The sequence below is a fragment of the Arachis duranensis genome, chromosome 1, assembly GCF_000817695.3.
Source record: "Arachis duranensis cultivar V14167 chromosome 1, aradu.V14167.gnm2.J7QH, whole genome shotgun sequence".
Taxonomy (NCBI): Eukaryota; Viridiplantae; Streptophyta; class Magnoliopsida; order Fabales; family Fabaceae; genus Arachis; species Arachis duranensis.
In genome coordinates, this window is record NC_029772.3 from 101093310 (window position 1) to 101104163 (window position 10854).

General features: G+C 38.6%; 2 protein-coding genes across 2 annotated transcripts; both read left to right on the top strand.

The window, feature by feature from the left end:
• Nucleotides 1-1576: 1576 nt before the first annotated feature.
• Nucleotides 1577-5654, top strand: LOC107469639 (uncharacterized). The gene is made up of 7 exons (XM_016089015.3): nucleotides 1577-2340; nucleotides 2639-2774; nucleotides 3782-3863; nucleotides 4354-4529; nucleotides 4654-4791; nucleotides 4867-5006; nucleotides 5085-5654. Exons 1-7 carry the CDS (start codon nucleotides 2223-2225, stop codon nucleotides 5345-5347), a joined length of 1053 nt encoding a protein of 350 aa, XP_015944501.1. The 5' UTR covers nucleotides 1577-2222; the 3' UTR covers nucleotides 5348-5654.
• A 690-nt stretch (nucleotides 5655-6344) lies between these two features.
• On the top strand, nucleotides 6345-8131 carry LOC107469628 (probable histone H2A variant 3). Its single transcript, XM_016089006.3, has 2 exons — nucleotides 6345-6624; nucleotides 7592-8131. The coding sequence occupies exons 1-2, from the start codon at nucleotides 6508-6510 to the stop codon at nucleotides 7886-7888; spliced, it is 414 nt and encodes a 137-aa protein (XP_015944492.1). The 5' UTR covers nucleotides 6345-6507; the 3' UTR covers nucleotides 7889-8131.
• The last annotated feature ends 2723 nt before the right edge of the window (nucleotides 8132-10854 follow it).

Below are 10854 nucleotides of genomic sequence, written 5' to 3' on the forward strand. Positions count from 1 at the left end.
ACATATTAAAAAGGTAATGTAACAATTTATCAGCTCCAGTAAATAAATTTCCATCTTCATCTTCTTTAGAACTTGAAGTATGGTTCATTGTAACAAGTTATAAAAACCTAACAAGCAAGCAAGCTAAAGCTAGTAAGTAGTAACTACTGACTAGTACGTAGTATTCCGACATCCCACCATTCTAAAAATGTAATTCTTTTTAAATAGAAAAAATTGAAACAATTTTTGTAGGGGAGCATCTAATTATATATTACATCACTAATTACTACATGGACGGACAAGAACACCATCCAAAGTTTTGTAAAAGAATATCATTATGGGTTAAGAATGTTGAGTTTATAATAACCATCTAATTTATATGAAAATAAACATACGTCCGAAAGAACCAACATACATTGGCTATCTTGTTAGACTGTTCACCTTCCCCGTCGAACGAATTGAGAAAGTTGTCGATTGAATGCGTGGTAATGTCGTCAGTGAAAGAAGCTGGTGCGAGACAAATAGGTTCAACAGAATTGGCCTCCATTGAAATGGCTGTGAGAGGTCACGTACGTATGAAACAGCAGCCGCAACTCTCCCGTGTATTAAGGCGGATTAGTCAGAGATGATGAGGCGGCGATGGTGGACGCCGTGGGCTGCAGGGCCTGCACAGTGCGTGAACACGGTGACCTACAGGGGGCTGCACGGTGCGCGGGTTGTGGGCTGTGGGAAAAAAAATTTGCGTGGCTTGGGGGGCTGGTTGGACGTTGGTGCAAAGGGAGGCGGCGTTGGCTGTGGGTGTGCAGCGATGGCTGGCTTTGTTGTGTGGAAGGTCCACCGAGAGTGAGAGAAAATATGGTGAGAGCTGAGAGGAGAGAAAACGTGTAACTGATCAATATTGCAAAACTTGATTTTTTAAAATTTAAAAAATAGTTATTATTATAATTAAATTAATCAAATCATTAATTAAATTTAGGATTAATTTACTTTTTTAACCTCATTATTCGTATTGTTCACCAGTATTGTTGTTCGACTATTTTTTTTGTTATAGAAGCAAAAGTAGTGATATTCCTTAATATTTTAATTTTGTGTTTTTCAAAATTGTAGAGAGTATACAAATTGGAGGATCTGATTTCTGTATCTCAAATTTTTTAATTTTTTTTAACATAAATTAGACGGTCCGATTTGTATACCTCTAAAAAAGAATAATACTCCAACAATCCACATTTTAAAAAAATACCATTACTACTTTAATATTAAAAATAAAAAATTTTTATTGTCACCTATACTTTTTCTTTTTTATTTTTATCATATTCTCTAATTCGATGGTCCAATAATTAATTCATCCTGAATTTAAATTTTATTAAAAATTTATTCGTCCGTCAATAAATTACTGAAGATAGAAAAGATATTCTTGTGTATATTGGGCACCAGTTGATTTGACCGAATTGATTCAACCACTTTTGAGTTTGGTTGCCCAATAAAAAAAAAGGGTTCTGATTTAGCTTGCTAACCCAAGCAAATGTTTTACTTACGGTTTTACCCTTATTATGTTAGCTAATTAGCTTAGGTCTTTAATGAACGAACTCCTTGTGTCTTGGGGAGGCGGTGGGGTCCACATTTCATTGATCCTCTTCATCCATTCCCCGTTCTCGAAGCACTACAAGAAGGCAGATCCGCACCCATTTCTCCCTCGCCTCGTGCCTACTGCCTTCCTGGACAAACCCTGCCTGCACTCTTCCGCTTCCGCTCCCCTCCCCTTATCTTTTTATTTTTTAAAATTAATTTTCATAGATTGTATTTACTATCAATTTGTTTATCATAATTTCGTTACAATTCGGTTTTGCTTTCTTCCTTTTTGGATCCAAAGTTTCTCTGTTTCCATCTTTTCTCAGCTCACAGGGTTCGGAATTCTTATGAGGCGGCTGTGTCCAATGTTATGCTATCTCAGTTTAATATACTCTCACTGAATTCATAATACACCAGAATTACTTCACTTCTTTGATCAATATATAGCGCTTTCGTTGGAATTAATTGTTCTACACTGATTGCCCCCTTCCTTTTCGAATCGTAGATTTAGGGTTTCTATAATCTAATATTCTATTGTTGCAATTGGAGTTAAACCAAAAGGAAAAAAAAGAGGCGCGGCAAGAACCGCGTGGATTTTATTTTTTATTGGTGTGTTTGGATCTTCGTCACAGAGTAGGGTTCAGGTAGTGGTATATTAAATCGTTTTTGGGAGAATGGATAAGAAAAAGGTTGCGGTTCCTCTTGTTTGCCATGGTCACTCTCGCCCGGTGGTTGATCTCTTCTACAGTCCTGTAACTCCCGATGGATTCTTTCTCATCAGTGCAAGCAAGGGTACACACTCTCTCTCACTCTCTTCCACCATCACCTTCCCGTTAAATTCATTGTATTCAATGATTTATCGTAAATTGTTTAGAAATGATCTCGTGTGTGTAAATTAAGTTGTAATTTATGGATCTGACTTGTGAAATCCGTATTAGTGTAGCTGAATGAACGGATTGTTATGTTTCCTGATTTCTCTACCTTTTTTTTGGAGTGTGTTGATATTATTAATTATTGTCAATGTTGATTTTGTCGTGTATGGATGATGATGATGATGTGATGATATGTGTGCTTTGCCTGTGTTTTTCAGATTCTAGTCCTATGCTCAGGAATGGAGAGACTGGGGATTGGATTGGAACATTTGAAGGGCACAAAGGTGCGGTGTGGAGTTGCTGCTTGGATACTAATGCGTTGCGTGCTGCTACTGCTTCTGCTGATTTTTCAACGTATGTTATTGTTAAGCTTGTTCGTTATTAAGCTTAGTCACTGCTCGTTTACATTTTGGTGTGCCTATAGATGGTTTCTTTTAAGCTCAACCTGCATGAACAAAAAGGAACTGATTGTTAAATTTGATTCAGTGCACATTAGTTACATCCTATTTAGTTGAACAAAAAGGGACTGATTGTTCCCCCTTTTCTGCATTCGCCTTCTTGCCAGTGCACACTGTTATGACGCACAGACACAAACATATACGTAACATACATATGAATGAAATTGAAGATTGAAAGAAATAAAGATTTATTAATTCGTAATATCATATATATAAATGTTACCAACTTTATCATTGTTTAAGATTTGAAAAGCCAATGTTGGGTTCGTTTTATCTTTTCAAATTCTAAATATGCTAGTTGATACTGGATTTCACTCGTATAGTTGAGCTTTATGAAGATAGAAAATTGAACCCCAAATATATATAGTTGATGTGTCATATGAGATCCAGTAGAGACGTTAGTCCAAGATGTTTACATGACAAAATGTTACACTCCCTCCGTTTCATAATAACTGTCACTTTCACTTTTTTGGTTCATTGAAAAATTAATATATTTAGTCAATGCCAAAGTCTACATACATTAGTTTTTCAGTGAACCAAAAAAGTGAAAGTGACAGTTATTATGAAACGGAGGGAGTATTTGTTTTTCATAAGTTGTTAGCTATTTATTACCTTAGAAACTTGATCATAGATTGAGACAGTTATGTTAATCATTGTGCTAGCTGCTAGATTTCTTGTTCTTGTCTTGGCAAGTTAATGATTGTATATAGGCGAATAATTATTATATCTTGTCTTTTAGTTATATGTGTGAGTCAAAGCATTTGTGCTTTTTCTTTTATTTTTTTATCGGTGCTTGCTATTTGCAGTGCGATTTAGACCCAACAGTTTCTGGCTTTACACTATGTTGTAGAGATTGTTGCGGATTTATTAAACATTTACATATCATCTTTGTTCCTCATGCAGGAAAGTCTGGGATGCATTAACAGGAGATGAGTTGCATTCTTTTGAGCATAAACATATTGTTCGAGCATGTGCTTTTTCTGAGGTAGGCTTGGTGACGTCATTATTTTCATATTGATTACTGTTTATGTTGATATACTTTTCTGTATAAGGAGAAATGATGCACTGGTTATAATTTACAAAATGATAAAACTAAATGGACATAAATGAATCATAAAAAAGGGAGATTGGATAATGATTTTTGAAGCATCAACACACAATAGTTTATTAAATCTAAATACCAATATTATATTTAGACGGATGGTATCATTACTTCCATTCCTAGTTTCAAAGATCTACTTTTCCAAATTTCAAATGGATATTCTACGGTGATTTTTGTCAAATCCAATCTTGTCATGTCGAAATAGGTTATGTGTAGTTAAAATTCTGTTCCTGAATGCCTTTACTTAATATTATAGATAATTTGAATTTGGGGATATCATCAGGGATATCATCAAGTGTTCAAGATCTGGGTCTTGCCTTTAAGTGCTTTGTTTTCATATGCATTGATGTGTTATTTGTATACTTTGGATCAGGATACACACCTTTTGCTCACTGGAGGAGTTGAGAAAATTCTCCGAATTTATGATTTGAATCGACCTGATGCACCACCCAGGGAAGTTGATAAATCTCCTGGTTCAGTGAGAACTGTTGCATGGCTTCATAGTGACCAGACAATATTGAGTTCTTGTACTGATATGGGTGGAGTCAGGTACATGCCCATTTACCACCCATTTGATTTTGAAGATGTGGTTTTAATTTTTTTTTTTTCTTGTTTTAACTTATAAATCTAGCAACACTGCTGTATTTTGCACTGAATCTAGCTGATTTGACAGGCTATGGGATGTAAGAAGTGGTAAAATAGTACAGACACTTGAAACCAAGTCATCTGTTACAAGTGCAGAAGTGAGTCAGGATGGCCGTTATATTACAACTGCTGATGGTTCTAGTGTGAAGTTCTGGGATGCTAATTAGTAAGTTCAGGTGTTGTTGACATCTTTTCATGAAAATATGTGTAATGGGTACATGATGTTACCTTTGTTTTTCAGCTATGGATTAGTAAAGAGCTATGACATGCCTTGTACGGTGGAATCTGCATCCTTGGAGCCAAAGTATGGGAACAAGTTTGCTGCTGGAGGAGAAGACATGTGGGTTCGTGTGTTTGATTTCCATACAGGCAGTGAGATTGGTGAGTTACTGACCATTAGTTTTCTTAACCTTCTTGTGTTATGTATATAAATCTTTTGATGATCTATTTGAATGGCAGCATGCAACAAGGGCCACCATGGTCCTGTCCACTGTGTCCGTTTCTCTCCCGGAGGAGAATCATATGCCTCAGGATCTGAGGACGGAACCATCAGAATATGGCAGACAGGTCCATTGACTCAGGAAGACTCGGAGGCTTTACCTGCAAATGGATCAATTGAGAAGGTGAAGGTAACTGCGGATGAGGTTTCACGCAAGATTGAGGGATTTCATATTGCAGATGAGGGGAAATCCAAAGAGAAGGAAGAGGCAGGGGAGGAGTAATGCTCTAATAATAAGCACATTTTGTTTGGCAGAGTGTCGGTTTTCTTATATCAAGAGACCTACTTTATATAGCTGATAGTAAACTACATTTTGTAAATTTTTAGATTGTATTGGACATTTACTGAACGGAACGATCTTGTTCTAGAAGCTTTATGGTTGCTTTCGTTTCAACTCTATTTTGGGAGTTTGGGGATATAGGAATGGACGTGGTATACTTGTTCAAAAATCATGACCATTGAAGTGACTTTAGAGTTTAGTCTATTTGTGTTTGGATTAGTTTTACAAATTATGGAGTTTTGTTATTTTATTTCTTCTTTCATCTGCTTAGATTAAGTATAGGAAACTCAGAAAAGCTTATAGACAATTAATAAATGATATATAGGTTTTAGTGGTTCGATAGCTGAGTATCATATGATAGAATATTATCACATTTACCCTGCCTTATTATAGTAATTATCTCAATCATCATATTAAACGAATTGATTCTTTTTTAACGAATTGTGGTAAGCAAACTGAGGACTTTCGGAAAGAGGGGGAAAAAAATAAGAAAAGAAAAGACACACACAAGCACGCAGTCTCACTGAGGACTCGGGTACTGAGGGTGCAACGAGTGTTGACGCACTCTGGCGATCCTTACCAGTTACCATCTCGTTGCAAGCGCAAAAACATAAAATCGGTCTTCTCACAAACGGTCATTGTGATTTGTGACAATTTATCCTCAATTTGCTTATAGAAGAGTTAGAAGATAAGAAAAAACTGTACTTAAACATGTAATAATTAATTAAAAAAAAGCACAAAAGCAAAAGAAAAAGAATAAAAAGGTAAAGTTTAAGCGTCACAAACGAGCTACCGAGCAACCTTTAACAACTGCAACGGCACACTATTTGTGGACTACAAGGATAGAAGCGTAATTTGAGGAGATAACAGTATGGTTAAGTAAGAGGGACGGGGGCAAAGATGTAATTAAAGAGAAGTAGAAGGGCAGAAGGAGGAGTGACGAATAAAAAAGGGGTTGGTATTGAGAGAAGCGAGAGTGGGGGGATTAAGATCCTGATCCGGAAATCAAATCCCTTTGGGTTTGGAGTCTGAGACCGCATTCGCCTCCTCTCTCTTTCTCTCTTTGTGCGATTCTTCTGCGAGCTCGTTTTGGCGGGAAAAAGATGTCGGGGAAGGGAGCCAAGGGTTTGATAACAGGGAAAACCTCCGCCGCCGCCGCCGCCAGCAAAGACAAGGACAAGAAGAAACCAATCTCTCGCTCCTCTCGTGCCGGCCTTCAGGTATCTCAGATCCCACCTTCTCTTCAATTCCTTTTCCGCTCGCTTTTTCTGATCGAGCATTGCGTCGTTCTTGCCGTTGTAACCATTTCAATTATGTTGCCGTAAAGTAGATGCTATTAACTTGAAGGTTTTGATAGAACGGAAAGGCTTTGGTGCAAAATGTCTTCTGTTGTGTTTGGGACTTTGTATTCTTCGCAAATTGATGGCATGCTTGCGATCTGCAAACTTAGCATAGCATGCTCCCTTTGACTTTGTTAACTTGTCATGCGGTAATGGTACATATTTGCTTCTTGTGTGATTGTGGACACTCTATGCGCTTTGAAAATTCTTCCTGTGAAGCTACTTACTGTGATAATTTTGTTTGAGACATTTATTGTGTGTTTAGTGTGTAATTGGGATTTAGAGTGTGTCTGGACATATACTTTAAATGTGAATATACTACTATGTGTTGATTATGATAGAAACTGCTTTCGCATTACTTGATGTGCATTGTGCAGTTTACCTCACTGGCTTTAGATTGCTGCAATTTAACCCAGTCAAACTTTTTAATTGTGTTGATCACTTGATTGAGAAACCAATCAATTAGCCTTTCAAGCTGATAATATAGGTTTAGCAATTTGTATTTACCTTATTCTGTTATCGTTTATAAATTTAAATGATTGGCATTAACGGAATGCTCAATTTAACCGATTGATAGTTGATTGCGGTAGCTTATATATCGAGTAAAATTGAATTCCTATGTATTTACTTTTCTTTCTTTTTAGAATTGTCCTTTCTGTTCTAGGGTATGGACCATGTTGGAGATAAGCTATGAATATTCATTGAACTTCATAACCTTGTTGAGTTTACTTAGCATGTTTTTTTGTGTTTTTTTCCCATTGAACTGTGTCAGCCAAGTTTGCCTCAGGCAAGTGACGTCTGCTACATGTTCTTGTTCTTATGTGATATTCTGTAATGTGATCTGCAGTTCCCAGTTGGCCGTATCCACCGTCTTTTGAAGTCGAGGACTACAGCTCATGGTAGAGTTGGGGCCACAGCTGCTGTATACTCTGCTGCTATCTTGGAGTATCTAACTGCTGAGGTTTTGGAGCTTGCCGGGAATGCTAGCAAGGATCTCAAGGTTAAACGTATTACCCCAAGGCATTTGCAGCTTGCAATTCGTGGTGACGAGGAGCTTGATACCCTGATTAAAGGAACAATTGCTGGAGGAGGTGTAATTCCCCATATTCACAAGTCTCTTATCAACAAATCTTCCAAGGAATAGATTGCTGAATGCTGATGGATTATTAATAGCTTGTTTGATGGAAAGTGGAAATTTTCTGTCTCTGTTAATTGTGGATTTGTTAGGGTGCTCTTTCTAGACAGTAGGGCCTGCTATTTATGTTTTAAGTATCTCTCTATTATCAGTGTACTTGATATTCTGTTTCTCTACTTAGCATGGTACTAATCTTAGTCAAGGATATAATGTCACTTTACTTCAATATTGGAATTTGCTATTTGATCATCATTTCATGTGGTGCTGCCTGTTAAGTAATGAATAATTTGCCTTGTACTTTAATTCCTTTCCTTACACGCTAGTATGCCCGTGATTGCTAGAGATTGCAGCTTATCGGCACTGTGTTTATTCAGACAAAATCATTAGTTTTATATATTTGCGGGTTGCATGATTGCACCCATCCTGCATGAGGATAAGATTCTGATTCAAGAAAATCACAATCCATAGTCACATGTACATGACGAGTGATAGGATTGTAACAACGATACCCCTTTTGGTATGTAGCATACCCCATGAAGGCACATTTCTTAGCACATGGATCAAACTTGGTTCTGGTAGCTTTAGGGATATGGACAAACACAGAGCACCCAAAAACTCTTGGAGGTAATGTTTGGACAGGAGGAAGTACTGTCTGAGTGGCCAAAACCTGCAAGGGTGTTCTGTGGTGGAGGATCTGGGAGGGCAACCTGTTCAGAAGATACGTCGAGGTAGCAACAGCTTCAGGCCAGAAACGTGTTGGAACCTATGCATCAAACATCATGGCCCGAGTCATCTCTAGTAGCTTACGATTTTTTCGTTCTGCCACACCATTCTGTTGGGGTGTATTTGGGCACGATGTTTGATGAATTAAACCATTTTCCCTAAAGAAATCTTGCATGGATCTGTTCACAAACTCCCCTCCATTATCTGATCGAAGCACTTTAATTTTTTTTATCAAATTGAGTGTGAATCATTTGATAGAAAGCATAGAATTTATCAGGCACTTCAGATTTGTTTTTTAGAAAATATACCCACGTCATTCGAGAGAAATCATCCACAAATAATACAAAATACTGAAGTTGATTGTTATGGGAATTAGGTGCTGGGCCCCATACATCAAAATGTACTAATGAAAAAGCAGAACTAACTCTAGTGTTACTCGGGGAGTAAGTAGCTCTATGATTCTTTGCCCGAATACAAGTCTCACATTTAATGGGTTCAGTGTTACTCGAAAAAAGACTAAGAAATAAAATCTTAAGGTACCCAAATGAGGGGTGTCCCAGGCGTCTATGCCATAACCAGAGTTGCCTTGTAACCGTTCCGTGAGCAAGCATGGCATGTCCCTTGTGAGCAACCTCATCAACGTAGTAAAGACCTCCACGTTCAGTACCATGCCCAATGATCTCCTTCGTATGAATGTCCTGCAAAAGGCAAAAGGTAGAGAACATGAGAACCACACAATTTAGTTCCTTTGTAACTTGACTAACAGAGAGTAATTTTGAGGATAGTGCAGGGACATAAAGACAATTTTTTAATTTTAATTTTTTTGAAAACATAATTGATCCTCCTCCTTGAACTGCAATTAATTCCCCACTGGCTGTCTCAATATGGGCCTTAACAGGAGTAGAAAGATTGTCAAAATCATGTGGATCATGAGTCATAGTATCAGTGGCTCCACAATCAAAAATCCATTCATCAGCCTTTTTTGGGCCAGAATTTTTTTCTGACTGGGCTGCCTTCACAGAACTGAGCCCTGTAATTTTTGAAGAGATTTGGGCCATGAAAGGGGTTTGGGCTACGGACTCATCGCCCCTTTTATTTGGACCAACCCACTTACTAGGGTCATCTGGCCCAAACAGCCCATTAGGGTTCTCATTCTCTTCAGAGCTCTCTTCTTCTCCATGCGCGGTTTCCCCTCTGCTCTTACCTCCATGAGCGATTGCAGCTCTCCCATGGATTGCTTGTGACTCTGTCTCTTTATCTCTTCCAGCGTCACCACCGCTGTTGCTGGCGGCCTGTGGGTTGCCCACGGCAGTGGCGGCCTTGTGGTTTTTTGGCTTGGGATCTTCCCACCACTCGGGGTAGCCTACGATTTTGAAACAGGTCTCCTTGGTGTGCTTCCTCATCCCGCAATGAGTACAAAGGAGGTGACTTTTATCTTCCTTCTCTCTTGTGATGAACGCCGGCCGGCGGTTTCTGAGCGATTCCATCTCGGTCCCTGTCCCTGTTTGTTCCTCGCGACTAAACCGATTCCAACCTCCCCTAATGATGTGCTCCCTTCGCTGCTGGTGGTAGGCTTCAGGATCTGAAGTCGGGCCGCCTCCCTCCGGACGGCAGCGTAGGCGGACTCTACTGAAGGGGTCTTTTCTTGCATCAAAAGGTCCCTTCTAATAGCTTCAAATTTCTCATCAATCCCTGTTAGGAACTGATATAGTCTCTGCTCTTGTTTAATTTTGTTGAAAATTGCAATATCTGTAGTGCACTGCATAGGGTTAGGTTGCCTCCTGTCAATGGCCATCCAAATGGCTTGTAATTTGTTCCAGAAATCCTCTAGGGTGTCTTGTCCCTGCTTCTGTGTGTTTGCTTTTCGATGTAAATCATAGATTTGCACCGGATCTGTCCCGCTTCCATAGGTGGTAGCCAATCCTTCCCATAGAGCCTTTGCGGTAGGAAACTGAGAGACATTGTTCATTAAATTTGTCTCGATATTCTGAATAATCCAAGTAAAGACTGCTTGGTCTGCCTGTTCCCATTGTTCATATGTGGGTTCTGTCTCCTCTGGTGCCGGAGGAACACCTGTCAAGTGACTTTTTTTTCCTCTACCACCAATAGCTTTCTTCATAAGGGTTGCCCATAATGGATAGTTGTCTCCATTTAATTTGAAACCAATTGACAGATTGTCAAGATTGGCCTGTGTTTGCTGAATTCCTAGACCATTACGAAGCATATTTGCAATTTGCAAGGTTAGCTCATCA

What these genes read in the sequence shown, in the direction of transcription:
- LOC107469628 (XM_016089006.3), top strand. Translation starts at nt 6,508, where the DNA reads ATGTCGGGGAAGGGAGCCAAGGGTTTGATAACAGGGAAAACCTCCGCC. An exon ending in CCTCTCGTGCCGGCCTTCAG is followed by an intron (nt 6,625 to 7,591) that starts GTATCTCAGATC and finishes TGTGATCTGCAG; the next exon opens with TTCCCAGTTGGCCGTATCCA.
- LOC107469639 (XM_016089015.3), top strand. Translation starts at nt 2,223, where the DNA reads ATGGATAAGAAAAAGGTTGCGGTTCCTCTTGTTTGCCATGGTCACTCT. An exon ending in TCTCATCAGTGCAAGCAAGG is followed by an intron (nt 2,341 to 2,638) that starts GTACACACTCTC and finishes TGTGTTTTTCAG; the next exon opens with ATTCTAGTCCTATGCTCAGG. An exon ending in GCTTCTGCTGATTTTTCAAC is followed by an intron (nt 2,775 to 3,781) that starts GTATGTTATTGT and finishes TTCCTCATGCAG; the next exon opens with GAAAGTCTGGGATGCATTAA.